Below are 25,149 nucleotides of genomic sequence, written 5' to 3' on the forward strand. Positions count from 1 at the left end.
TGCCCCCCTCCCCCTCCCTCCTGCCCCCCTCCCCCTCCGCGCTGCCACTCACCTGAGCCCAGGCCGTCCACGTACACCAGGCAGGCTGCGTGGATGAAGGCGGTGACCGTGTCCAGCCGCAGGTCCCACTCCACCTCCTCGTCGTCCTCCGCCGCGCCCATGGTCATGAAGCCGTCCTCGTCGCGCTCGCACACCGTGTTCAGGAAGTGCACCCAGGACAGGACGTCCCGCACGCTCAGGATGCAGCGCCGCCCGAAGTCCTGGCGGGTCAGCCAGTCGATGAAGTCCAGCATCAGCTCGCCCAGGTCCCCGCCTGGTCCAGGGGCGGAGTATTAGCATTGGCCACCTAGCCCCTTAGCAGTAGCCGCCTAGCTCCTTAGCTTCAGACCCCTAGCTTCTTACCATTAGCCCCCTAGCCCCTTAGCAATAATCCCCTAGCATCAGCCCCCTAGCTCCTTAGCATTAGCCCTCTCGTTCCTTAGCATTAGCCACCTAGCTCCTTAGCATCAGCCCCCTAGCTCCTAAGCATCAGCCCCCTAGCTCCTTAGCATCAGCCCTTTATCTCCTTAGCATCAGCCCCCTAGCTCCTTAGCATTAGCCCTCTCGTTCCTTAGCATTAGCCACCTAGCTCCTTAGCATCAGCCCCCTAGCTCCTTAGCATCAGCCCCCTAGCTCCTAAGCATCAGCCCCCTAGCTCCTTAGCATCAGCCCTTTATCTCCTTAGCATCAGCCCCCTAGCTCCTTAGCATTAGCCCTCTCGTTCCTTAGCATTAGCCACCTAGCTCCTTAGCATCAGCCCCCTAGCTCCTTAGCATTATGCCCCTAGCTCCTTTGCATTATGCCCCTAGCTCCTTAGCATTATGCCCCTAGCCCCTTAGCATTATGCCCCTAGCCCCTTAGCATTAGCGCTGTGAGCCCCTTGTTGACTGGGCGCTACCTTCCAGGGAGAGTCCGGCCCGCAGGTTGTGCTGGACGATCTGCAGCAGGTCGGCCCGGCTGTTGCTCTGGGGACACCAGATCTCTGTAAAGCGGTTCCTGAGGGCCGGGGACAGCTGGGGACGAACACACCAGGGTTAGCCGCCCGCTACATGCTAGGCTACGACTCAGTTAAAGCAGAGCTAATGGCGAGCGAAAGCAAGGTTAAACATAAGCAGGAAGTAAGTGACGACAGAGCTAACTAAGCTAGCTCCACAGGGGGTGAATGTGAAGACAAACCGGCGATGATCAATAAAGGTCAGCAGGGGCTTCCCATTGGACCCTCATGTCCCCACAAAGTAATACATTCACTTTGACACATCTGATCATAACCACACACACACACAAAAAACAGGTACTAAACTCACACACTCAGAAGGTACTAAACACACACACACACACACACACACACACACACACACACACACACCAGGTACTAAACCCCCCCCCCCACACACACACACACACACACCTCCTTCTTGCCGAAGTCGCCCCCGGGGTTCATGGTGGCCACCAGGCGGAAGGCGCGGTCGGCCGTGATGAGCTCCACGTCGCTGGAGTCCCCGCTGCCCTTCTCCGCCAGCACCAGGGAGCGCTCCGTCTCCAGGACACTGGACAACGACAACACAGTAAACAACAACAACAACAGAGTCAACAACAACACAGTCAACCACCAGGGAGCGCTCCGTCTCCAGGACACTGGACAACAACAACACAGTAAACAACAACAACAACAACAGAGTCAACCACCAGCGAGAGCTCCGTCTCCAGGACACTGGACAACAACAACACAGTAAACAACAACAACCACACAGTCAACAACAACACAGTCAACCACCAGGGAGCTCAGTCTTCAGGACACTCGACAACAACAACAACAGTCAACAACAACAACGCAGTCAACAACCAGGGAGCTCCGTCTCCAATACACTAGACAACAACAATACAGTAAACAACAACAACAACACAGTCAACCACCAGGGGGCTCCGTCTCCAGGACACTAGACAACAACAACAACAAGTCAACAACAACAACACCGTAAACAACACAGTGAACAACAACACAGTCAACCACCAGGGAGCTCAGTCTCCAGGACATTCGACAACAACAACAACAGTCAATAACAACATCAACAACAACAACAACAACAACAACAGTCAACCCCCAGGGAGCTCCGTCTCCAGGACACTCAACCAAGGCCAGAACAGACAGTGAGTGAGTTTGTTGTTGTGTTGTTTTGTATGTGTGTTTCTGTGTGGTGTTGTTGTTTTGTGTGTGTGTCTCTGTGTGTTGTTGTGTTGTTTTGTGTGTGTACCTGTTGAGCCTCTCCAGCACCGAGTCATCTGCGAGGGAGATCTCGTCCAATAGGAACACTCCTCCCTGCTTCATGGCCTGGACCAGCGGGCCGTCGTGCCACTCGAACAGACGGCCGTCCTCCGCATCCCTCTGGGGGACGGACACACAGACACACACAGACACAGACACAGACACAGACACAGACACACACACACACACACACACACACACACACACACACACACACACACACACACACACACACACACACACACACGATTTAGGAGGTTGGTCTTCAGGTATCATCTCCCTTCATAGGCCCTTTCCTTACAGAACCTGTTGCCTGTGTTTGTATTATGTATAATGGCTGAGCGAGAGAGCGAGAGGGCGAGCGAGAGAAGAGAGCGAGAGACTGTACCTGGTTGGTGTGTCTTACGGGCCGCAGCCCCCCCAGGAAGTCAGAGGTCTCCATGTGGAGGTGACAGTTGAGGGAGAAGAACTTCTGGGCCGCGAGCGCCGCGAACAGCTGGCAGATGGTGGTCTTACCACATCTGGACACAGATAAGATAAGGTGTGATAAGAGAAGAGGTGTTAAGATAAGGAGCCTTAAGATACGATAAGCAGCCTTAAGATAAGGTATGATAAGAGAAGCTGCCTTAAGATTAGATAGGTGGGTATGAAAGATAAGAAGCATTAAGATAAGGTATAGTAAGAGGAGCTTTAAGATAAGGTATGATAAGCGTTAAGATAAGGTATGATAAGCGTTAAGATAAGGTATGGGAAGAGGAGCATTAAGATAACGTATTATAAGCGTTAAGATAAGGGCTGATAAGCGCTAAGATAAGGGGTGATAAGCGTTAAGATAAGGTGTTATAAGCGTTAAGATAAGGTATGCTAAGCGTTAAGATAAGGGGTGATACGCATTACGATAAGGTGTGATAAGCTTTAAGATAAGGTATGCTAAGTGTTAAGATAAGGGGTGATAAGCGTTAAGATAAGGGGTGATAAGCGTTAAGATAAGGTATGCTAAGTGTTAAGATAAGTTGTGATAAGCGTTAAGATAAGGTATGATAAGCGTTAACATGAGGGGTGATAAGCGTTAAGATAAGGGGTGATAAGCGTTAAGATAAGGGGTGAAAACCGTTAAGGTAAGGGGTGAAAACCGTTAAGATAAGGTGTGATAAGCGTTAAGGTAAGGGGAGATAAGCATTAGGATAAGGTATGCAAAGCGTTAAGACAAGGGGTGATAAGCGTTAAGATAAGGGGTGATAAGCGTTAAGATAAGGGGTGATAAGCGTTAAGATAAGGGGTGATAAGCGTTAAGATAAGGGGTGAAAACCGTTAAGGTAAGGGGTGATAAGCGTTAAGATAAGGTATGCTAAGTGTTAAGGTAAGGGGTGCTGTTACCCGGTGTCCCCCACCAGCAGGACCGACTCCCCGAAGTGCAGGGCGCGGCCCACCAGCACGGCCAGCCGCCGCATGCCCGCCGTCCACACCACGTGGCGGAACTCCTCGGGGACCCCCGCGATGCTGTCGATGAACGGACCTGAGGGGAGACACACCTTAGAGCTCCTGACACACCTGAGACCACCTGACACGCCCTGAGACCACCTGACACGCCCTGAGACCACCTGACACACCCCGAGACCACCTGACACGCCCTGAGACCACCTGACACACCCTGAGACCACCTGACAAACCCTGAGAGCACCTGACAAACCCCGAGATCACCGGACACACCTTAGAGCACCTGACACACCTGAGACCACCTGACACGCCCTGAGACCACCTGACAGTCCCTGAGACCACCTGACACTCCCTGAGACCACCTGACACACCCTGAGAGCACCTGACACACCCTGAGAGCACCTGACACACCCTGAGAGCACCTGACACACCCTGAGACCACCTGACACACCTTAGAGCACCTGACACACCTGAGACCACCTGACACGCCCTGAGACCACCTGACACGCCCCGAGACCACCTGACACGCCCCAAGACCACCTGACACACCTGAGACCACCTGACACACCTGAGACCACCGGACACACCCTCGGACCACCTGACACGCCCTGAGACCACCTGAGACTACCTGACACACTCTGAGCCAGTCCTCTGAGCCAGTCCCATAATCTTACGTTTCGGATAACTCACTCCACACCCTCTTTTGTTTCCCATCGTATCTCACTCCATCTAACCTTGTTTCAGGTTATACATTTCATCTTGCCCCATCTAAGGATAGATAATGTATCTTGCCTCAATTTGTAAGAAATCTTATCCTATCCTCATAGTGTTTGTAGCTTCTTTATACAGTCTACGACGTTGTCTCGGGTGTCTGTAGTGTCTGGGGCGTCTCTGTAGTGTCTAGTATCACTAGAGTGTGTCTGTAGTATCTCTGTAGTGTCTAGTATCACTAGACTGTCTGTAGTTTCTGTAGTGTCTGTAGTTTCTGTACTCACTGAACTGTCCGGTGACCTGCTTCTGAGAGAACAGGGTGTCTGGGTTGACGGTCCTCTTGAAGTGCTTCTCCAGGATGGACAGGATGGTCGCCTCCTCCTCGGGCTTCCTCACACGGCCAGCCAGCAGCATGAAGCCTAGGGGAGGACCAACATCATCACTCACTAGAACACACTACTAATCACTATTACACACTACTACTATCAGCCAGCAGCACGTAGCCTAGAGACAGACGGCACCACTCGCTATTACACACTACCACTCACTATTACACACTACCACTCACTATTACACACCATCAGTCACCATTACACTATTAGTAGGTAGAAGTCACCTCGCTAACAAACTATCCCTCACTATTACGGACTGCAACCCACTACCACTCACTATTACACACCAATACAAATTCTTAAGCCCACAGTGAGAGACACACTCTAGATATGGGGGCGGGACTACAGTGCAGAAGGCGACCACTCACCATCGTCGGCCAAATGCTGCAGCCAATCTCGCGACTCGTCGGTCTGCCCCTCCAGCCTATAGCGGTCGGCCCAGCGGAACAGGTCCCTCAGCGTGATGAAGCCGTGCTTCCCAGCAAACACAGAGGAGCCGCGACGCAGAGACTGGAGAACAGGGATTGGTTAATGGATCAGAGGACAGGAAGGGGATCACATGGACAGGATGTGGATCACATGGACAGGATGTGGATCAAATCGAACAGGATGTGGATCAAATCGAACAGGATATGGATCACATGAACAGAATGTGTGATCCAATTAACAGTATGTGGATCAAATCGAACAGGATGTGGATCAAACCGAACAGGATGTGGATCAAATTGAACAGGATATGGATGACATGAACAGGATGTGGATGACATGCACAGGATGTAGATCACATGAACAGGACGTGGATCACATGAACAGGATGTGGATCACATGAACAGGATGTGGATCACATGAACAGGATGTAGATCACATGAACAGAATGTGGATCACATGGACAGGAGGTGCATCGAAATCAAATGAATGTCAATCTGGACAGGATGTGGATCACATGAACAGGATGTGGATCACATGAACAGGATGTAGATCACATGAACAGAATGTGGATCACATGGACAGGAGGTGCATCGAAATCAAATGAATGTCAATCTGAATCAAGTGATAGCTTTGAATGTCTATGAGTTTGTCTCTATGCAAGATGTCCCATCCTCTGGTCCCCACACAGATAAAGTACCATTATGATCCCCATATCTAAGCAAGACGAACCCATCAACCCAAAGGGCCGATGCAGAGCCAGGTGAGGAGCTCACCTGGAGGTCCTGCATGACCTTCACCAGCCTGGAGCAGTAGGACGGAGGCAGGCTGCATCTCTGGTGGAGGATGATCTCCAGCTCGTTGCTAGGCAACTCGTCAAAGTGGAGCTCCACAAATCGGTTCCGGAAGGCCCGGGACAGAACCTGGGAGAGAGGGACGGGTTCTGAGTCGCAGCACGTTGGGGACGGACGGCGGAACATCGACCACCACTTCAACCACATAACCCGTGAAACACGCTTCTCCACGAGTCCGACCGGGGATTCGTTTCTTCTGTGTAAAGTGTCAACAAAGACGCTCTTTGTAGCTCATTGTATATTTCGTATATTTTTCATTCATATTACTGCCCTATACTTCCACTATGACACACGTACAGAACATCTTTATTCAAATTAATGAAAGCATCTAAAGTTCAGACGAGACACTATCGGTTTACATTCTAAACCGATAAAACAGAACAAACGTCCGTAACGACTTCAACACCTCGACCAACAGACAGCGTTTAGTAGCGGTCCAAACCGGTTTTAAACATTCCACCCTGAGACCCCCTCAGACACTCCCCACTGACCTTCCTGCCGCCGTAGAGCCCCGGGGGATTCTGGGTAGCGAAGAGCATGAAGCGGGGGTGGGCCTTGATGACCTCCTGGGTCTCCGCCACGAAGAGCTCGCGGTTGTCGTCCAGCAGGCGGTTGAGGGCCTCCAGCACGTCGGTGGGGGCCAGGTTCAGCTCGTCCAGGATGATCCAGTAGCCCTTCCTCATGGCGTCGATCAGAACGCCTGCACACACACACACACACACACACACACACACACACACACACACACACACACACACACACACACAGTATGAGACCTGACTAAGTGAGGACGCCTAGACAACACAGTATGATCCTAACTAACTTTGTTTATTATTACACTAACTTAGGGACTCACTTTCCCCCAGGAAAAACGAAGCCCAACAATACAAACTAAGCTAGGCTATATGGGCTATGCTGTAAAGGCGGCGGGGTCAGGGGTCGTACCCTCTTTGAAGAGCAGCTTCCCCTTGTCGTCGGAGGAGTAGCAGCCGATGTACTCCTGGATGTCCGTGTGCTCGTGGTTGTTGATGCGGACGCACTGGTTCCCCGTGGCCAGGCCCAGCCAGCGGATCAGGCTGGTCTTACCCACCGAGGTCTCCCCCTGGATCAGGACCGGGTGACTCCTGCAGGGGACACAGTCGTAAGGACCTCCATCACCTTTAAGACCTAGGCTTCATCACCTTCATGACATAGCCTTCATGACCTTTAGGAACTAGCCTTCATCAAGTTCATGACCTAGCCTTCATGACCTTAAGGAACTAGCCTTCATCACCTTCATGACCTTAAGGAACTAGCCTTCATCACCTTTAGGACCTAGCCTTCATCACCTTTAGGACCTAGCCTTCATGACATTTAGGAACTAGCCTTCATCCCCTTCATGACCTAGCCTTTATTATCTTTAGGACCTAGCCTTCATCAGCTTTAGAAACTAGCCTTCATCCCCTTCATGACCTAGCCTTTATTACCTTTAGGACCTAGCCTTCATCAGCTTTAGGAACTAGCCTTCATCCCCTTCATGACCTAGCCTTCATGACCTAGCCTTCATCAGCTTCATCCCCTTCATGACCTAGCCTTTATTACCTTTAGGACCTAGCCTTCATCAGCTTCATGACCTTCATGACCTTCATGCTCAGGAGGTGGACTGCAGGTGGGCGGGGTTTGGGTTTAAAGGAACAGTCCGTAACGTTGACTGGGAGGGTTTAGAAACGCTACTGCCGTCCAATTTCATGATGTTGGAAAGTCAAACATAACAGATTGACCCAAGTTACAGCAGGCCTCTGGCCCAGGGATCCTTAGGTTGGGCAGAATCTAGTTCCATCTCAGTATCTCAGTAGATATTTCATATCCGGCAACCCGGGGTACTGGGAGAAGGGTGAACCGCTAAACACAGGCCATAACGGACCTATCAGAGAGGACATGATCGCTGAGGCATCGTCATTGGAGAAGCCAGTATTTTAAGGGAGTACGTTTCTTTAATCATCAAGGTATTATGCTGTAGAAGGACTTGAACACATTACCGTCCATCTTTGCCAGAGCGCCTCAAGCACCCATTTGAGAGGACAGTTGGGTTTTGGCGGGAAAGAGGGTGTAAGGGGCGGGGCCTCGGAGGAGACGGTTGTAATTACCCAGCAGAGACCACCCTGACCAGGTCCCGCAGGTTGAGTTTGACGGAGTCGGTGAGGATGTAGGTGGGGTCGAGGGAGGGCTCCAGCTCCCCCTGGGACACCCAGTACCCCTCCAGGGGCACGCAGGCCCGGCCCGTCGGCTCCGGGATGGGCTGAGGGACACACAGCACAGGGTCAGCACCACCACTTCCTGTTTCCTGTTGACTCGGGACTGGTTCAACGGCTTACTTTGATATACACACACACACATTTACATGACACCTGCCTTTTTACACACTGAAGGTTGCAATGCCTTATGGGAAATCAAAACTTAAAAACACATAAGTAAGCGGTCTTAATGGGCATGTATGATATACTTTAATATAATGTTAAGCATACAGAAATCTTAATTGAATGTGTGTGTGTGTGTGTGTGTGTGTGTGCGCGTTTGCGTGAGTGTCTGAGTGAGTGAGTGATTGAATATTTGTGTGTGAGAGAGTAAGTGCGGGTGTGTGAGTGAGTGTGTGTTCACCTGTCTGAGACACTTGATGTTGCCCCCCAGGACGTACTGAGACACCAGCTTCTGGACCTGGGGGTGGGAGCTGCGGTCCAGCTGGGTGAGGAAGCTCAGACAGAAGCCCTGCGGGGACAAAACACCCCCAGTGAGGTCCCTGTTGGCTGGAGGCCGGTTCTACACCCTGACAGTGGCTCCCCGTTGACTGGAGGCAGGCATGGCTCTACAGCAGCCTTCAACACAACGGCCAGTTAACAGACGCTAGCAGTAGATTCAGAAGGTCAACCCAGCCCGCGTTTCACTCCTATTTCTGCCCCTTATTATGGGGTTGCTAGTAGTTCAAACATAGTGGTGCTGCATTTACACTCGATATTTCTCTCCACCCCAACAAGCGGAAACATCGATTCAGCTTGTCAAGATAAAACAGTCAGGAACTAACAACATAAACAACAGCTGTCCAGGTTTAGGACCCCGGCCCTGTGGTGGGCTGGTTCCAGCCGTCCAGCAGTCGACTCCAGACCCGGTCGGAGGGCGGAGACGGAGTGGGGGCCGGTTCACCTACCTCGAACAGGGAGCGCTGCATGTTGTGGCAGGGGTTGAGGGCCACGTATTTGAGGGCCCTGCAGAGAGTACGGAGGCTGTAGTGAGGCCGGTGGCCCGTCCCGTCCACCAGCCGGCTCTGGGCCTCCCGCCGGATGGCCAGGTAGAAGCTGCAGGAGCCGGAACACAGGGGGCGGCGTGAGCTGGAGGACCTCAGCTAGAGATCCACTAGGGATCAACTAGAGATCAACTAGAGATCAACTAGAGATCTCAACTGGAGGTCACAACTAGAGATCAACTAGGGATCAACTAGAGGTCCTAGCTAAAGATCTCAGCTAGAGATCAACTAGAGATCACAACTAGAGATCCAATAGAGATCAACTAGAGATCACAACTAGAGATCCAATAGAGATCAACTAGAGATCCTAACTAAAGACCTCAGCTAGAGATCTCCACTAAAGATCTCAGCTAGAGATCAACTAGAGATCACAACAAGAGATCAAAACTAGAGATCACAACTAGAGATCAACTAGAGATCACAACAACAGATCGCAAATAGAGATCAACAAGAGATCCTAACTAAAGACCTCAGCTAGAGATCAACTAGAGATCACAACTAGGGATCCTAACTAAAGATCTCAGCTAGAGATCAACTAGAGATCACGACTAGAGATCCCAAAGAGAGATCTCAACTAGCGATCACAACTAGAGATCCCAAAGAGAGATCTCAACTAGAGATCACAACTAGAGATCCCAAAGAGAGATCTCAACAAGAGATCACAACTAGGGATCCCAAAGAGAGATCTCAACTAGAGATCACAACTAGGGATCACAAATTGAGATCCAACGAGACATCACAACTAGAGACGTCAACTAGAGTTGTCAACTGGAGATCACAACTAGAGATCATAACTAGGGATCTCAACTAGAGATCTCAACTAGGGATCTTAACTAGGGATCTCAACTAGGGATCCTAACCAGATGTCGGGGGATCACAGCCAATCAACCACACTGGAGACCTGTGCAGACTTTGCCAACAGTCCCTAAACTAAGGTAAAAAAAAAATAACTGCTAAAACAGCAACGTCAAAAAACACACAAAACACTTCAGACTGAGGTCAGAAATCATCAATCATCTCTGGGAAATCTCAGGAGATCTGAGAAGGGAACCTGAGTGAGGTGGCGGTGCTGAGGAGGGCCTGACCTGATGATGCCGTGGGTGATGTTGCGGTGGGGGTTCATTCCCTTCAGGTAGTCGCACACCAGGATCCGAAGATCTCCCTCATTCTCCAGCTCCTCCAGGTAGAGCTCAGTAAACCTGGACAGACACACATTCCAACGTGTTCTCAAATCAACCAAAAAACTATTCTTATCATCATAAAACATTTCATTGATGTAGATTATTGTTTACTATGGTGTACTGTTTCAGTTAATGACTTAAATGGCAAAACCAAACCGCAGTGTGATACAGAGGAGTGGAACACAGGTGTGTGGCAGACAGGCCGACAGGTGTGTGGCAGACAGGCAGACAGGTGTGTGGCCGACAGGTGTGTTGCAGACAGGTTTGGGGCAGACAGGTGTGTGGCCGACAGGTAGACAGGTGTGAGGCAGACAGGCAGACAGGTGTGTTGCAGACAGGTGTGTGGCAGACGGGTGTATGGCAGACGGGTGTGTGGCAGACAGGTGTGTGGCAGACGGGTGTGTGGCAGACGGGTGTGTGGCAGACGGGTGTGTGGCAGACAGGTGTGTGGCAGACAGGTGTGTGGCAGACAGGTGTGTGGCAGACAGGTGTGGGGCAGACAGGTGTTCCAGGGCTCCTCACCGGTTCCTGATGCCCAGGGGCAGGTTCCTCTTGCCCACGTCGGTAGCCGGGTTCATGCAGGCGAACAGTCTGAAGTCAGGGTGTCGCACCAGCGGCTCTGCAGTGAGCGGGGAGAGAGGTCACACACCAGGACACACACCAGGACACACACACCAGGACTCACACCAAACTGTTCAGGACTACTTTTTAAATCTAGGCTCAGAGTTAATGTGGCAGCGTCTGTGATAAAGTAATGCAGGAAAAACCACATTGTTCCACGATTTACATCTGAAGAATATCTAACCGAAGCCTTGAATCAATCACTCAATTTAAAATAGGTAACTTTAAGCGAAGTGGGAAGAATGTGTTCTACATGGCGCTCTCACCTGTGTCCCCGCGGTCCAGCAGAACCAGGGACCCGGCGGTTCCTTCCAGAAGCCCACTCAGACACTCCAGGGTCTCCGGAGCCGCCAGGTTGATCTCGTCCAGAAGAATCCACTCTCCCTTCTTCACCGCCTGGGCCAGAGTCCCCTGAACACAAGAAAGACACACACACACAGTGTGAACCATCACTAGTGAGGACCTCTCTGGGCCAGAGTGCCAGGAAGAGAATTACAATTACAATTACAATTAGGGCATTTAGCAGACGCTTTTATCCAAAGCGACTTACATCGGTTAATATACACATTGACACACCGACGGCAGAGTCAACCATGCAAGGCGACAGCCAGCTCGTCAGGAGCAGTTAGGGTTAAGTGTCTCGCTCAGGGACACATCAACAATCAGCTAGGAAGAGCTGGGGATCGAACTAGCGACCTTTCGGTTACAAGGCAACTGCTCTACCTCCTGAGCTAAGCCGAAGAGAACACACACACACACACACACACACACAGTGAAAACCCACTTTGTGGGTACACAAACAGTCATAGTACGAAGCGAAAAAAACTTGCTACAAACATGAACATACAATGAAGATGTTATGGTTCATACATTATAGATAGGTGATCATCATCACGATGTACTGCGTCATGTTGTGTAGTGTTGTGTCATTTAGCGCGTAGCGTCGGATGCTACGTCGTCTCCATGGTTACCTCGACGAAGGCGAAGACCATGGCCGTCTCGCAGGCGCGGATCTGCTGCTGGGTCTGAGTCAGCCTCACGGCCAGTACCTCCCACTGCTCCTGGAGCAGGGCGGCTTGGGGGCACACACACAGGGGCAGGTCAGCATACAACCACACACACACACAGGGACACGTCAGTACACAACCACACACACAAAGGGACACGTCAGTACACAACCACACACACACACAGGGACACGTCAGCATACAACCACACACACACAAGGACAGGTCAGTATACAACCACACACACACAGGGACAGGTCAGTACACAACCACACACACACAGGGACAGGTCAGTACACAACCACACACACACACACAGGGACACGTCAGTACACAACCACACACACACAGGGACACGTCAGTACACAACCACACACACACACACACACACACACAACCACAGGGACACGTCAGTACACACACACACACAAAGAGTACACACACACACGGGACCTCCAACTGCTCCTGGAGCAGGGCGGCTGGGACACACACACAATCACAGGGACACATCAGTACACACACACACACACAACCAAAGGGACACGTCCCCCCCCCCCCCCTCACCGTTGGACTTCTCCTGCAGCTCCTTGGTGAGCGCCGACGTGCAGACGTGGTCCATCAGCTTCAGCAGGTCGTGCCAGCGCTTACCCCTGAAGCAGGTCTGCACGTGGCCCAGGAAGGTCAGGTTCTGCTTGCGCGAGTAGGTCTGGGAGAAGAGGTCCTCGAAGGCCTCGCGCAGGGGCAGCAGGATCAGCTTGTGGTCCACAGGCTTGTACCTACCGGGCCCCGGAGAGCTCCTGTTACAGCCGGTGTTGTGATAGTGTGGTTGGGTTGTTGAGTTGTGTATTGGGCTGTATAGTTGTGTGCTGTTGAGTTGTGTATTGGGCTGTATAGTTGTGTGTTGTTGAGTTGTGTATTGGGCTGTAGAGTTGTGTGTTGTTGAGTTGTGTATATGGCTGTAGAGTTGTGTGTTGTTGAGTTGTGTATTGGGCTGTAAAGTTGTGTGTTGTTGAGTTGTGTATTGGGCTGTAGAGTTGTGTTGTTGAGTTGAGTTGTGTATTGGGCTGTATAGTTGTGTGTTGTTGAGTTGTGTATTGGGCTGGAGAGTTGTGTGTTGTTTTAGTTGTGTCGTGTTGTTGAGTTGTGTATTGGGCTGGAGAGTTGTGTGTTGTTTTAGTTTTGTCGTGTTGTTGAGTTGTGCATTGGGCTGCAGAGCGGTGTGTTGCTTAGTTGTGTTGTGTTGTTGAGTTGTGTATTGGGCTGTATAGTTGTGTGTTGTTGAGTTGTGTATTGGGCTGTAGAGTTGTGTGTTGTTGAGTTTTGTTGTTGAGTTGTGTTGTGTTGTTGAGTTGTGTATTGGGCTGTATAGTTGTGTGTTGTTGAGTTGTGTATTGGGCTGGAGAGTTGAGTGTTGTTTAGCTGTGTCGTGTTGTTGAGTTGTGTATTGGGCTGGAGAGTTGTGTGTTGTTTTAGTTGTGTCGTGTTGTTGGGTTGTGTATTGGGCTGGAGAGCGGTGTGTTGCTTAGTTGTGTTGTTCAGTTGTGCTGTGTTGTTGAGTTGTGTATTGGGCTGTATAGTTGTGTATTGGGCTGTATAGTTGTGTGTTGTTGAGTTGTGTATTGGGCTATAGAGTTGTGTGTTGTTGAGTTGTGTTGTGGAGTTGTGTTGTGTTGTTGAGTTGTGTATTGGGCTGTATAGTTTTGTGTTGTTGAGTTGTGTATTGGGCTGGAGAGTTGTGTGTTGTTTTAGTTGTGTCGTGTTGTTGGGTTGTGTATTAGGCTGGAGAGTTGTGTGTTGTTTAGTTGTGTCGTGTTGTTGAGTTGTGTATTGGGCTGGAGAGTTGTGTGTTGTTTTAGTTGTGTCATGTTGTTGAGTTGTGCATTGGGCTTTAGAGTTGTGTGTGTTTTTTAGTTGTGTCGTGTTGTTGAGTTGTGTATTGGGCTGCAGAGCGGTGTGTTGTTTAGTTGTGTCGTGTTGTTGAGTTGTGTATTGGGCTGGAGAGTTGTGTGTTGTTTAGTTGTATCGTGCTGTTGGGTTGTGTATTGGGCTGGAGAGTTGTGTGTTGTTTTAGTTGTGTCGTGTTGTTGAGTTATGTATTGGGCTGCAGAGCGGTGTGTTGCTTAGTTGTGTCGTGTTGTTGAGTTGTGTATTGGGCTGTATAGTTGTGTGTTGTTGAGTTGTGTATTGGGCTGGAGAGTTGTGTGTTGTTTTAGTTGTTTCGTGTTGTTGAGTTGTGTATTGGGCTGGAGAGTTGTGTGTTGTTTTAGTTGTGTCGTGTTGTTGAGTTGTGCATTGGGCTTGAGAGTTGTGTGTGTTTTTTAGTTGTGTCGTGTTGTTGAGTTGTGTATTGGGCTGGAGAGTTGTGTGTTGTTGAGTTGTGTATTGGGCTGTAGAGTTGTGTGTTGTTCAGTTGTGTTGTTCAGTTGTGTATTGGGCTGTATAGTTGTGTGTTGTTGAGTTGTGTATTGGGCTGGAGAGTTGTGTGTTGTTTAGTTGTATCGTGCTGTTGGGTTGTGTATTGGGCTGGAGAGTTGTGTGTTGTTTTAGTTGTGTCGTGTTGTTGAGTTATGTATTGGGCTGCAGAGCGGTGTGTTGCTTAGTTGTGTCGTGTTGTTGAGTTGTGTATTGGGCTGTATAGTTGTGTGTTGTTGAGTTGTGTATTGGGCTGGAGAATTGTGTGTTGTTTTAGTTGTTTCGTGTTGTTGAGTTGTGTATTGGGCTGGAGAGTTGTGTGTTGTTTTAGTTGTGTCGTGTTGTTGAGTTGTGCATTGGGCTTGAGAGTTGTGTGTGTTTTTTAGTTGTGTCGTGTTGTTGAGTTGTGTATTGGGCTGGAGAGTTGTGTGTTGTTGAGTTGTGTATTGGGCTGTAGAGTTGTGTGTTGTTCAGTTGTGTTGTTCAGTTGTGTATTGGGCTGTATAGTTGTGTGTTGTTGAGTTGTGTATTGGGCTGTGTAGTTGTGTGTTGTTGAGTTGTGTATTGGGTTGTAGAGTTGTGTGTTGCTGAGTTGTGTTGTGGAGTTGTGTATTTGGCTGTAGAGTTGTGTGTTGTTTGGTAGTGGTGTGTGTGTGTGTTCCCTCACCCTCCCAGCAGGTCGGCGGTGTCACTCTGCTGGTTCATGTTCACCACCCTCAGCTTGTGTCCTGCACACAAAAGACGATATCAAGTACTGCAACACAACCTCAGACGCACAAACATCTCCTCTCTCCACCGTTCTAATCGCATAAACGACCAAAAGGGTTATTACCTGTAAATTAAATAATATTAATCCTCACTTAACAACAGCTGTGAGTTCCTTAATTGGCAGGGGGAGGGGCTTGTACCGCCGTTGCCAATTAAGGAACAACTCACCTGTGTTGACCCCCAGGTACTGACCCCGGGAGGTCTAGGGGATCCTCTCTGCTGCCAGGTCTGATGTTGGTTCATCATTTACAAGTCTGCCTGGCTCGTCTCGAGCAGGCCATGAGGCGTGATGAAGACCCAGTGATGAAGAGGAGGGGGCTCACCTGTGATGCCGGCCAGGTATTGGACGGTGGAAGTCTTCCCGGTGCCCGTCTCCCCCACCAGCAGAACCGGTTCCCCCTGGTTCACGCACACGGCCAGCTGCTCCAGCAGCACCGCCGACGGGCGCGTGGCCGCGAAGGGCTGGTTCTCCCTGAGGACGGAGACACGTTAGGGGACAGCGGGGGTTAGGGCTAGAGGGGCCGGTCTGGACCGGTCTGGTGGTCTCCTGGGGGAGGGGCCGAGTCCAGTCCTGGGGGGGGTGGGTGGTCTAGTGGGGTTCCAGGGGGGGGGGGGGGTCTACTCACACAGAGATCTGCACCAGGGGGCTCTGCTTGCGCTCCAGCGTGACGCGACCCACCGACACCTCCAGCTCCTCCAGGGAGAGCCCAGGCTGGTACATCTGGACGAAGTGCTGCGCCTGGGGGGAGGGGGGGCAGGGGAGGGTGAACACATGAGGGGGTGAACACATGAGGGGGTGAAGACATGAGAGGGTGAACACATGAGGGGGTGAAGACATGAGAGGGTGAACATGAGGTGAACACATGAGGGGGTGAACACATGAGGGGGTGAACACATGAGGGGGTGAAGACATGAGAGGGTGAACACATGAGGAGGTGAACACATGAGGGGGTGAAGACATGAGAGGGTGAACATGAGGTGAACACATGAGGGGGTGAACACATGAGGGGGTGAACACATGAGGGGGTGAACACATGAGGGGGTGAAGACATGAGAGGGTGAACACATGAGGAGGTGAACACATGAGAGGGTGAACACATGAGAGGGTGAACACATGAGGAGGTGAACACATGATGGGGTGAACACATGAGGGGGTGAACACATGAGGAGGTGAACACATGATGGGGTGAACACATGAGAGGGTGAACACATGAGGGGGTGAAGACATGAGAGGGTGAAGACATGAGGGGGTGAACATGAGGTGAACACATGAGGGGGTGAACACATGAGGGGGTGAAGACATGAGAGGGTGAACACATGAGGAGGTGAACACATGAGAGGGTGAACACATGAGAGGGTGAACACATGAGGAGGTGAACACATGAGGGGGTGAAGACATGAGAGGGTGAACATGAGGTGAACACATGAGGGGGTGAACACATGAGGGGGTGAACACATGAGGGGGTGAAGACATGAGAGGGTGAAGACATGAGGGGGTGAACATGAGGTGAACACATGAGGGGGTGAACACATGAGGGGGTGAAGACATGAGAGGGTGAACACATGAGGAGGTGAACACATGAGAGGGTGAACACATGAGAGGGTGAACACATGAGGAGGTGAACACATGATGGGGTGAACACATGAGGGGGTGAACACATGAGAAGGTGAACACATGAGGGGGTGAACACATGAGGGGGTGAACACATGAGGAGGTGAAGACATGAGGGGGTGAACACATGAGGAGGTGAACACATGATGGGGTGAACACATGAGGGGATGAAAACATGAGGGGGTGAACACATGAGGGGGTGAACACATGAGGGGGTGAACACATGGGGGGGTGAACACATGAGGGTGTGAACACATGAGAGGGTGAAGACATGAGGGGCCGAACACATGAGAGGTTGAACACATGAGAGGGTGAACACATGAGAGGGTGAACACATGAGGGGGTGAACACATGAGGAGGTGAACACATGAGGGGGTGAACACATGAGGTCCGGTTGGTGTTCGGTTCGGTAGACCCAGAGGCCCCCCCATCCCGTCGGGCGGTGACCAAACCTTTTCTTTGGAGATGTTGAGCTTGCTCCCGATGACCTCGGCCATCCGCAGCCGGCTGTCCGAGCGGGAGAGCATCGCTGTGAAGCAGTCCAGGGCCTGGGGAGAGAGGGAAACCGTTACTAAAACAAACAACAACTACATGTTTGTATGCTGTTCACATGTCAATAACAACGTTATCCTACTTAATCCTAAATCATGCCAGCAACAAGGCAAGCTAACGGCAGATAGCCGCTAATTGCTAGGTGGCTAGGTGTTAGCCTACATCTTGGACTTCTGCAAACATATAATTTTATTAGCTGAAAAAAAAATACATTACATGCTAGCTTATGCTAGCAACAAGCTAATAAATTAAATTAAATTTGTATAGCCTTTAATCACCATTGCAGTCTCAAAGGGCTTAGCAGGCCAAATACTTGTGACCATAAAGCAACCGCTACCTGCTTAGTGCTAGCGTTAGCTTACCTCCTGGAAGACGCGCTGAGCCGTGGCAGAAGAGGAGCTGTCGAAGTCGCTGCTGATCCTCTCGCACCATTTCAGGAGGTCCCTGGGAGCGGAGAAGAGACCTTAAAACACCAACTAGGGCTGCTCGTTTATGGATAGAAAAATCATAATCACTATTATTTTGGTCAATAGTGAAATCTCGATTATTTTTTAGCTTGAAAACATGACACATTTATTCATATTTTTTAAAATTATGTGGTCACATGAGGTCAGGAAAATAACTTCAAAAATTGAAAATAATTTCCAGACATGTATCCAGCTGTAAAAAAATGAGATAATAATAATAATTGTTTCAACTCGATTAAATAAGTTTGGTGATCGTTTCACTCGAAATCGCGATCAAAATTCAATTATTCGCCCAGCCCTACCAAAAACTCACTTTTACTGCCCAGTTTTGCCTCAAACATTCAAGATCAAGATTGTTTAGACTGATAGTGATTTTTTGGAGGCTATCACGAGAAGATGATATATAAATGGATCAATAAAGTTCACAATTTCAGGATCCGTAACACTTCCGACCTTTATGTGATTAGCCAGCTTGATTACAACTTTATTGATCCATTCCGGTAACAACGTAAATAATAACCTTCACATCGTCTCAGTGACCGGGCTCACCGGGGTGGCCCCAGCCTTTCACACCCGATAGTCGGATGGTGAGCGTGGGCGATCCGAACCCGGTGACATATGTTTAATCCAGCGCTCCGGAGCTGATGGCCTACTTAAGTTAATGACATTGATCGGGGAAAAGCAACGTATACATGATGGAGGCCGATTGCACAATATGGAAAATAGATCAACTAGATGTATTGATCTATGAGTGGGAGCCACAACAGACCACCACCCCCACCAGCCCCCCTTCTATGGGGTCAGAACGGTCTCATTAATGATGAATGCACAGAGAAGGATTCACAAATGCATTTTGTGATTGATATATAAATTACTCTCTTCTCACAAATACATTTCAATGCACACACAAATGGATATCGGTATGTATAAATGTAAAATAAATCCATAAACAAAAATAAGTTTCACAAACACATTTCTGATCCACACACAAATGTGCCTTGTTTTAAATAAATGTAATAAAAATCCATAAATATATTAATTTTAAAAATATTTGCAATTTTCATCAAAATGTATTTGGATGTTATAGCCTTAAGGCCTTCTGGGCCAGCTGAATACTAGACTGGAACAGGAAGGCACAGGTCAAGCCTCGGAGACACAACAGACCGGCCAGGTGGGCCGTGGTCGAGGCCATCCCGCGGACAGATCCATACCCCATCGAACAGGGCAGGACCGTGGAAAGATCATTAAACCCCAGTCGGCAGGGAGGGGCGACTGGGGCAGGGAGGCCCCAGTCGCCCCTACCTGCTCCTTAATGACCTGTCTCTGTACTGTCTCACCCCTACCTGCTCCTTAACGACCTGTCTCTGTACTGTCTAACCCCGACCTGCTCCTTAACGACCTGTCTTACTGTCTAACCCCTACCTGCTCCTAAATGACCTGTCTCTGTACTGTCTAACCCCGACCTGCTCCTTAACGACCTGTCTTACTGTCTAACCCCTACCTGCTCCTCAATGACCTGTCTCTGTACTGTCTAACCCCTACCTGCTCCTTAATGACCTGTCTCTGTACTGTCTAACCCCTACCTGCTCCTTAATGACCAGTCTCTGTACTGTCTAACCCCTACCTGCTCCTTAATGACCAGTCTCTGTACTGTCTAACCCCTACCTGCTCCTTAACGACCAGTCTCTGTACTGTCTAACCCCTACCTGCTCCTTAATGACCTGTCTTACTGTCTAACCCCTACCTGCTCCTTAATGACCCGTCTCTGTACTGTCTAACCCCTACCTGCTCCTTAATGACCTGTCTCTCTACTGTCTAACCCCTACCTGCTCCTTAATGACCTGTCTTACTGTCTAACCCCTACCTGCTCCTTAACGACCTGTCTCTGTACTGTCTAACCCCTACCTGCTCCTTAACGACCTGTCTCTGTACTGTCTAACCCCTACCTGCTCCTTAATGACCTGTCTCTGTACTGTCTAACCCCTACCTGCTCCTTAATGACCAGTCTCTGTACTGTCTAACCCCTACCTGCTCCTTAACGACCAGTCTCTGTACTGTCTAACCCCTACCTGCTCCTTAATGACCTGTCTTACTGTCTAACCCCTACCTGCTCCTTAATGACCCGTCTCTGTACTGTCTAACCCCTACCTGCTCCTTAATGACCTGTCTCTCTACTGTCTAACCCCTACCTGCTCCTTAATGACCTGTCTTACTGTCTAACCCCTACCTGCTCCTTAACGACCTGTCTCTGTACTGTCTAACCCCTACCTGCTCCTTAACGACCTGTCTCTGTACTGTCTAACCCCTACCTGCTCCTTAATGACCTGTCTTACTGTCTAACCCCTACCTGCTCCTTAATGACCTGTCTCCACCAGAGTGAACACATCTCCATGGGGGTTACCTTAGCGACAGGGCCCTCCCCTCCAGCGCCGAGGTCCTGTCCTCGGTCCGGGTCTGCGGGGGGGCGTCCTCCAGGGGGGCGGGGCTCCCGGGCCGGGCCGGGTCCAGGTCGGCGTGGCGCTCCCCGGTCAGCTGGCAGTAGATGTCCAGCAGGCGGTCGGCCACCACCGTGAGGGCGGGGTACCTGGAGGTCAGCACCTGGGGGGGCAGGGGGGGTAGTTAGACCGGGGTACCTGGAGGTCAGCACCTAGGGGGGGGGGGGGGGGGGGGGTATTTAGACCGGGGTACGGTCCAACTACAGCCTAACTATAGTCACTCAGCCACGGGGGCACCGTGCCCGAGTGACTATGACTGAGTGACTACAGAGCCCCCTATCAGTCCTATGGGGGCCTCAGCGACCTCCCCCCTATGGGGACCTCAGTCCTACGGGGGCCTCTCCCCTATGGGGACCTCAGTCCTACAGGGGCCTCTCCCCTATGGGGACCTCAGTCCCACGGGGGCCTCTCCCCTATGGGGACCTCAGTCCTACGGGGGCCTCTCCCCTATGGAGACCTCAGTCCTACGGGGGCCTCTCCCCTATGGGGACCTCAGTCCTACGGGGGCCTCTCCCCTATGGGGACCTCAGTCCTACGGGGGCCTCTCCCCTATGGGGACCTCAGTCCTACGGGGGCCTCTCCCCTATTGGGACCTCAGTCCTACGGGGGCCTCTCCCCTGCTTGCTGTGAGGGGCCTACCTTCTTTAGCTCCTCGCGGGGCATGTTGCCCACCGGCACCTTGGTCCAGTACTTGTCCAGCAGGGCGGCGTGGCTGGACTGGGGCCGGTACCAGCTTCCCCCGCTGTAGTACATCCTGCAACACACCCACAACCTCTTAGAACCAGAACCACCTAGAACTACAACCTCTTAGAACAGGACCCCTTAGAACCAGAACCACCTAGAACTACAACCTCTTGGAACAGGACCCCTTAGAACCAGAACCACCTAGAACTACAACCTCTTAGAACGGGACCCCTTAGAACCAGAACCACCTAGAACTACAACCTCTTAGAACAGGACCCCTTAGAACCAGAACCACCTAGAACCACAACCTCTTAGAACAGGACCCCTTAGAACCAGAACCACCTAGAACCACAACCTCTTAGAACAGGACCCCTTAGAACCAGAACCACCTAGAACTACAACCTCTTAGAACAGGACCCCTTAGAACCAGAACCACCTAGAACTACAACCTCTTAGAACAGGACCCCTTAGAACCAGAACCACCTAGAACTACAACCTCTTAGAACAGGACCCTTTAGAACCACAACCACCTAGAACCACAACTTCTTAGAACAGGACCCCTTAGAACCAGAACCACCTAGAACTACAACCTCTTAGAAAAGGACCCCTTAGAACCAGAACCACCTAGAACCACAACCTCTTAGAACAGGACCCCTTAGAACCAGAACCACCTAGAACTACAACCTCTTAGAACAGGACCCCTTAGAACCAGAACCACCTAGAACTACAACCTCTTAGAACAGGACCCTTTAGAACCAGAACCACCTAGAACCACAACCTCTTAGAACAGGACCCCTTAGAACCAGAACCACCTAGAACTACAACCTCTTAGAACAGGACCCCTTAGAACCAGAACCACCTAGAACTACAACCTCTTAGAACAGGACCCTTTAGAACCAGAACCACCTAGAACTACAACCTCTTAGAACAGGACCCCTTAGAACCAGAACCACCTAGAACTACAACCTCTTAGAACAGGACCCCTTAGAACCAGAACCACCTAGAACCACAACCTCTTAGAACAGGACCCCTTAGAACCAGAACCACCTAGAACTACAACCTCTTAGAACAGGACCCTTTAGAACCAGAACCACCTAGAACTACAACCTCTTAGAACAGGACCCCTTAGAACCAGAACCACCTAGAACTACAACCTCTTAGAACAGGACCCCTTAGAACCAGAACCACCTAGAACTACAACCTCTTAGAACAGGACCCCTTAGAACCAGAACCACCTAGAACTACAACCTCTTAGAACAGGACCCCTTAGAACCACTTACAACCAGCCCCTGACCGGAAACGGCAGACTTAGTATAATAACAGTATAATAATAGTATAGTAACAGTATAATAATAGTATAATAATAGTATAATAACAGTATAATAATAGTATAATAACAGTATAATAATAGTATAGTAACAGTTAATACAGTAGATGTTAGTGGCAAGGAAGATCAGGGTGGAACCCTGAACAGCAGAACATCCAACAGAACATAGAACCATGAAACTTGTGTCTAACCCCAGTAAAGACCCAACGACCACAGACAGTCTAACCCCAGTAGAGACCCAACGACCACAGACAGTCTAACCCCAGTAAAGACCCAACGACCACAGACAGTCTAACCCCAGTAAAGACCCAACGACCACAGACAGTCTAACCCCAGAAAAGACCCAACGACCACAGACAGTCTTACCCCAGTAAAGATCCAACGACCACAGACAGTCTAACACCAGTAGAGACCCAATGACCACAGACAGTCTAACCTCAGTAAAGACCCAACGACCACAGACAGTCTAACCCCAGTAAAGACCCAACGACCACAGACAGTCTAGGAGGAATGACCCAACGACCACAGACAGTCTAACCCCAGTAAAGACCCAACGACCACAGACAGTCTAACCCCAGTAAAGACCCAACGACCACAGACAGTCTAACCCCAGTAAAGACCCAACGACCACAGACAGTCTAGGACGAATGACCCAACGTCCACAGACAGTCTAACCCCAGTAATGACCCAACGACCATACAGATCCATCATCTCTACCGACCTTCTGGTGGCGAAGAACTGGAAGCCGGGAGCGACGTCGATGCAGTCCTCTCTCCCGGGGATGGTCAGCTTCTTGTTCTCCATCAGAGGCAGCAGCACAGAGATCTACACCAACGAGGAAGAGTGTTATTAGAACATCATTATATCTGCATCTGAATCAGAGGGCTAACCAGAGAAAGGCATGACATAGACATAGAATAGTATAAATCAAACAAACTAAATGAAGAACGACTCATTAAGTTTAAATATCAAACACATCTCACACTTGAAGACAAGAGGAAAAAGTTGAATTCCTTCCAAACTCTCATGAACAGTGTTGGGAACGTTACTTTAAAAAAGTAATTAGTTATAGTTACTCACTACTTCTTCCAAAAAGTAACTGAGTTAGTAACTGAATTACTTAAAAGTAACTAGATACCAGGGAAAGTAACTATTTGCGTTACTGTAAAAAAAGAAAGTTGCTATATGTCAAAGAATTTGGATTTTTCAGAACAGTTTTCACTTGGCCTTTATGTGTTAAACGGTTGAACTGCCCATTCAAGGCCCTGATATACTTCCAACTGAATTTTAATTAGCTTAGTTACAAAGACTGTGGAACATCTGCCGAATACTACAGAAAATGCCAACTTTTCATTGGATTGCTCCGGACTCGCCATTTCTGCTGCTTCATCGAATCTGTTTGGTGTGTGCGTTTGCGCGCGCGTGTGTGTGTGGCGCTCGTGTCCTGGCTTGTGTGCAAAAACACTGGCTCCGATTGGCTACCATGAAACATAATTCTGCCTTAGCCAATCATAATCGCTTATCTCGTTGTTAACCCACCCGGTCTCCTCACTAGCAGTTTGTGTTTGGAGTCAGGGGTGCATTCGGAATACGCAGTTTATTCAATCAATTCATAGTAACGCACCGCATTTAACGTTCAGTAACGGTAACGGCGTTGTAACGCCGGAAACAGTAATTAGTTAGATTACCGCATTACTGAAAAAATAACGTCGTTACCTAATGGCGTTATTTTAAACGGCGTTATTACCAACACTGCTCATGACAGATTATCTGTGTGCTACAGGTGACTGTCTGTCTTCCCTGCCCACATTCTGAGTACATGTATAAAGGTATAGCGGTGTGTGTTCTGACCACGTCCAGGGGGGCATGGTCGATGTCCTCCAACAGGATCCACTGGCCGCGGGCCACAGCCTGGGTCAGGGTCCCTGGCTGCCACACGAACTTCCCCGGGATGTCGGTACAGCGGTACATACCCAGAAGCATCTACACACGCACGCACACACACACACACACACACACACACACACACACACACACACACACACACACACACACACACACACACACACACACACACACGTGTAGAGAACACACTCACACACACACACGTAGAGAACACACTCACACACACACGTAGAGAACACACTCAACACACACGTAGAGAACACACTCACACACACACACACACGTAGAGAACACACTCACACACACACACACACAGAGACACGCGTAGAGAACACACACACACACACACACACACACACACACACACACACAGACACGCGTAGAGAACACACACGCACACACACACATGCATAGAGAACACGCACACACACACACTTTAGTGAGACTGAATGAGATATAAACTGGATATAAACTCATCACAATACCTTAACCCTAATTATATTCATGATATTCGAATGCTACTATTATACGCAATGCAGCGACAGTTAAACACGTGTAGATATCCTTAAATATATTTGATTATATCTTACAATTATTAATTCTATCCTTAAAACATTAATTCCATTCTGGAAACAGGAGTCGGTTGGGTTCCGGTCGATCAGTTGGGTTCTGGTCAGAGGGATTAGGTTCTGGTCGGGGGGATTAGGTTCCGGTCGATC

General features: G+C 49.9%; 1 protein-coding gene across 1 annotated transcript in view; it reads right to left on the bottom strand.

The window, feature by feature from the left end:
• Positions 1-25,149, bottom strand: part of mdn1 (midasin AAA ATPase 1) — an 80,448-nt gene that overhangs the window by 51,221 nt on the left and 4,078 nt on the right. Inside the window, exons 7-34 of the mRNA XM_079753300.1 lie at positions 24,377-24,508; positions 23,247-23,350; positions 21,154-21,268; positions 20,421-20,617; positions 17,915-17,996; positions 17,453-17,548; positions 16,015-16,127; positions 15,712-15,860; positions 15,288-15,348; positions 12,773-12,984; positions 12,173-12,276; positions 11,468-11,612; positions 11,103-11,199; positions 10,485-10,598; positions 9,304-9,451; positions 8,760-8,867; positions 8,249-8,400; positions 7,068-7,246; positions 6,614-6,822; positions 6,045-6,191; positions 5,211-5,352; positions 4,735-4,869; positions 3,680-3,818; positions 2,691-2,823; positions 2,292-2,422; positions 1,448-1,586; positions 938-1,052; positions 53-313 (exon numbers count right to left, since the gene is read on the bottom strand). Of these exons, the coding sequence (XP_079609426.1) occupies positions 53-313; positions 938-1,052; positions 1,448-1,586; positions 2,292-2,422; positions 2,691-2,823; positions 3,680-3,818; positions 4,735-4,869; positions 5,211-5,352; positions 6,045-6,191; positions 6,614-6,822; positions 7,068-7,246; positions 8,249-8,400; positions 8,760-8,867; positions 9,304-9,451; positions 10,485-10,598; positions 11,103-11,199; positions 11,468-11,612; positions 12,173-12,276; positions 12,773-12,984; positions 15,288-15,348; positions 15,712-15,860; positions 16,015-16,127; positions 17,453-17,548; positions 17,915-17,996; positions 20,421-20,617; positions 21,154-21,268; positions 23,247-23,350; positions 24,377-24,508 (3,859 nt within the window). The remainder of the gene's footprint in view (positions 1-52; positions 314-937; positions 1,053-1,447; positions 1,587-2,291; positions 2,423-2,690; positions 2,824-3,679; positions 3,819-4,734; positions 4,870-5,210; positions 5,353-6,044; positions 6,192-6,613; positions 6,823-7,067; positions 7,247-8,248; positions 8,401-8,759; positions 8,868-9,303; positions 9,452-10,484; positions 10,599-11,102; positions 11,200-11,467; positions 11,613-12,172; positions 12,277-12,772; positions 12,985-15,287; positions 15,349-15,711; positions 15,861-16,014; positions 16,128-17,452; positions 17,549-17,914; positions 17,997-20,420; positions 20,618-21,153; positions 21,269-23,246; positions 23,351-24,376; positions 24,509-25,149) is intronic.

The sequence above is a fragment of the Pollachius pollachius genome (assembly GCF_949987615.1).
Source record: "Pollachius pollachius genome assembly, chromosome: 16".
Classification (NCBI taxonomy): Eukaryota; Metazoa; Chordata; class Actinopteri; order Gadiformes; family Gadidae; genus Pollachius; species Pollachius pollachius.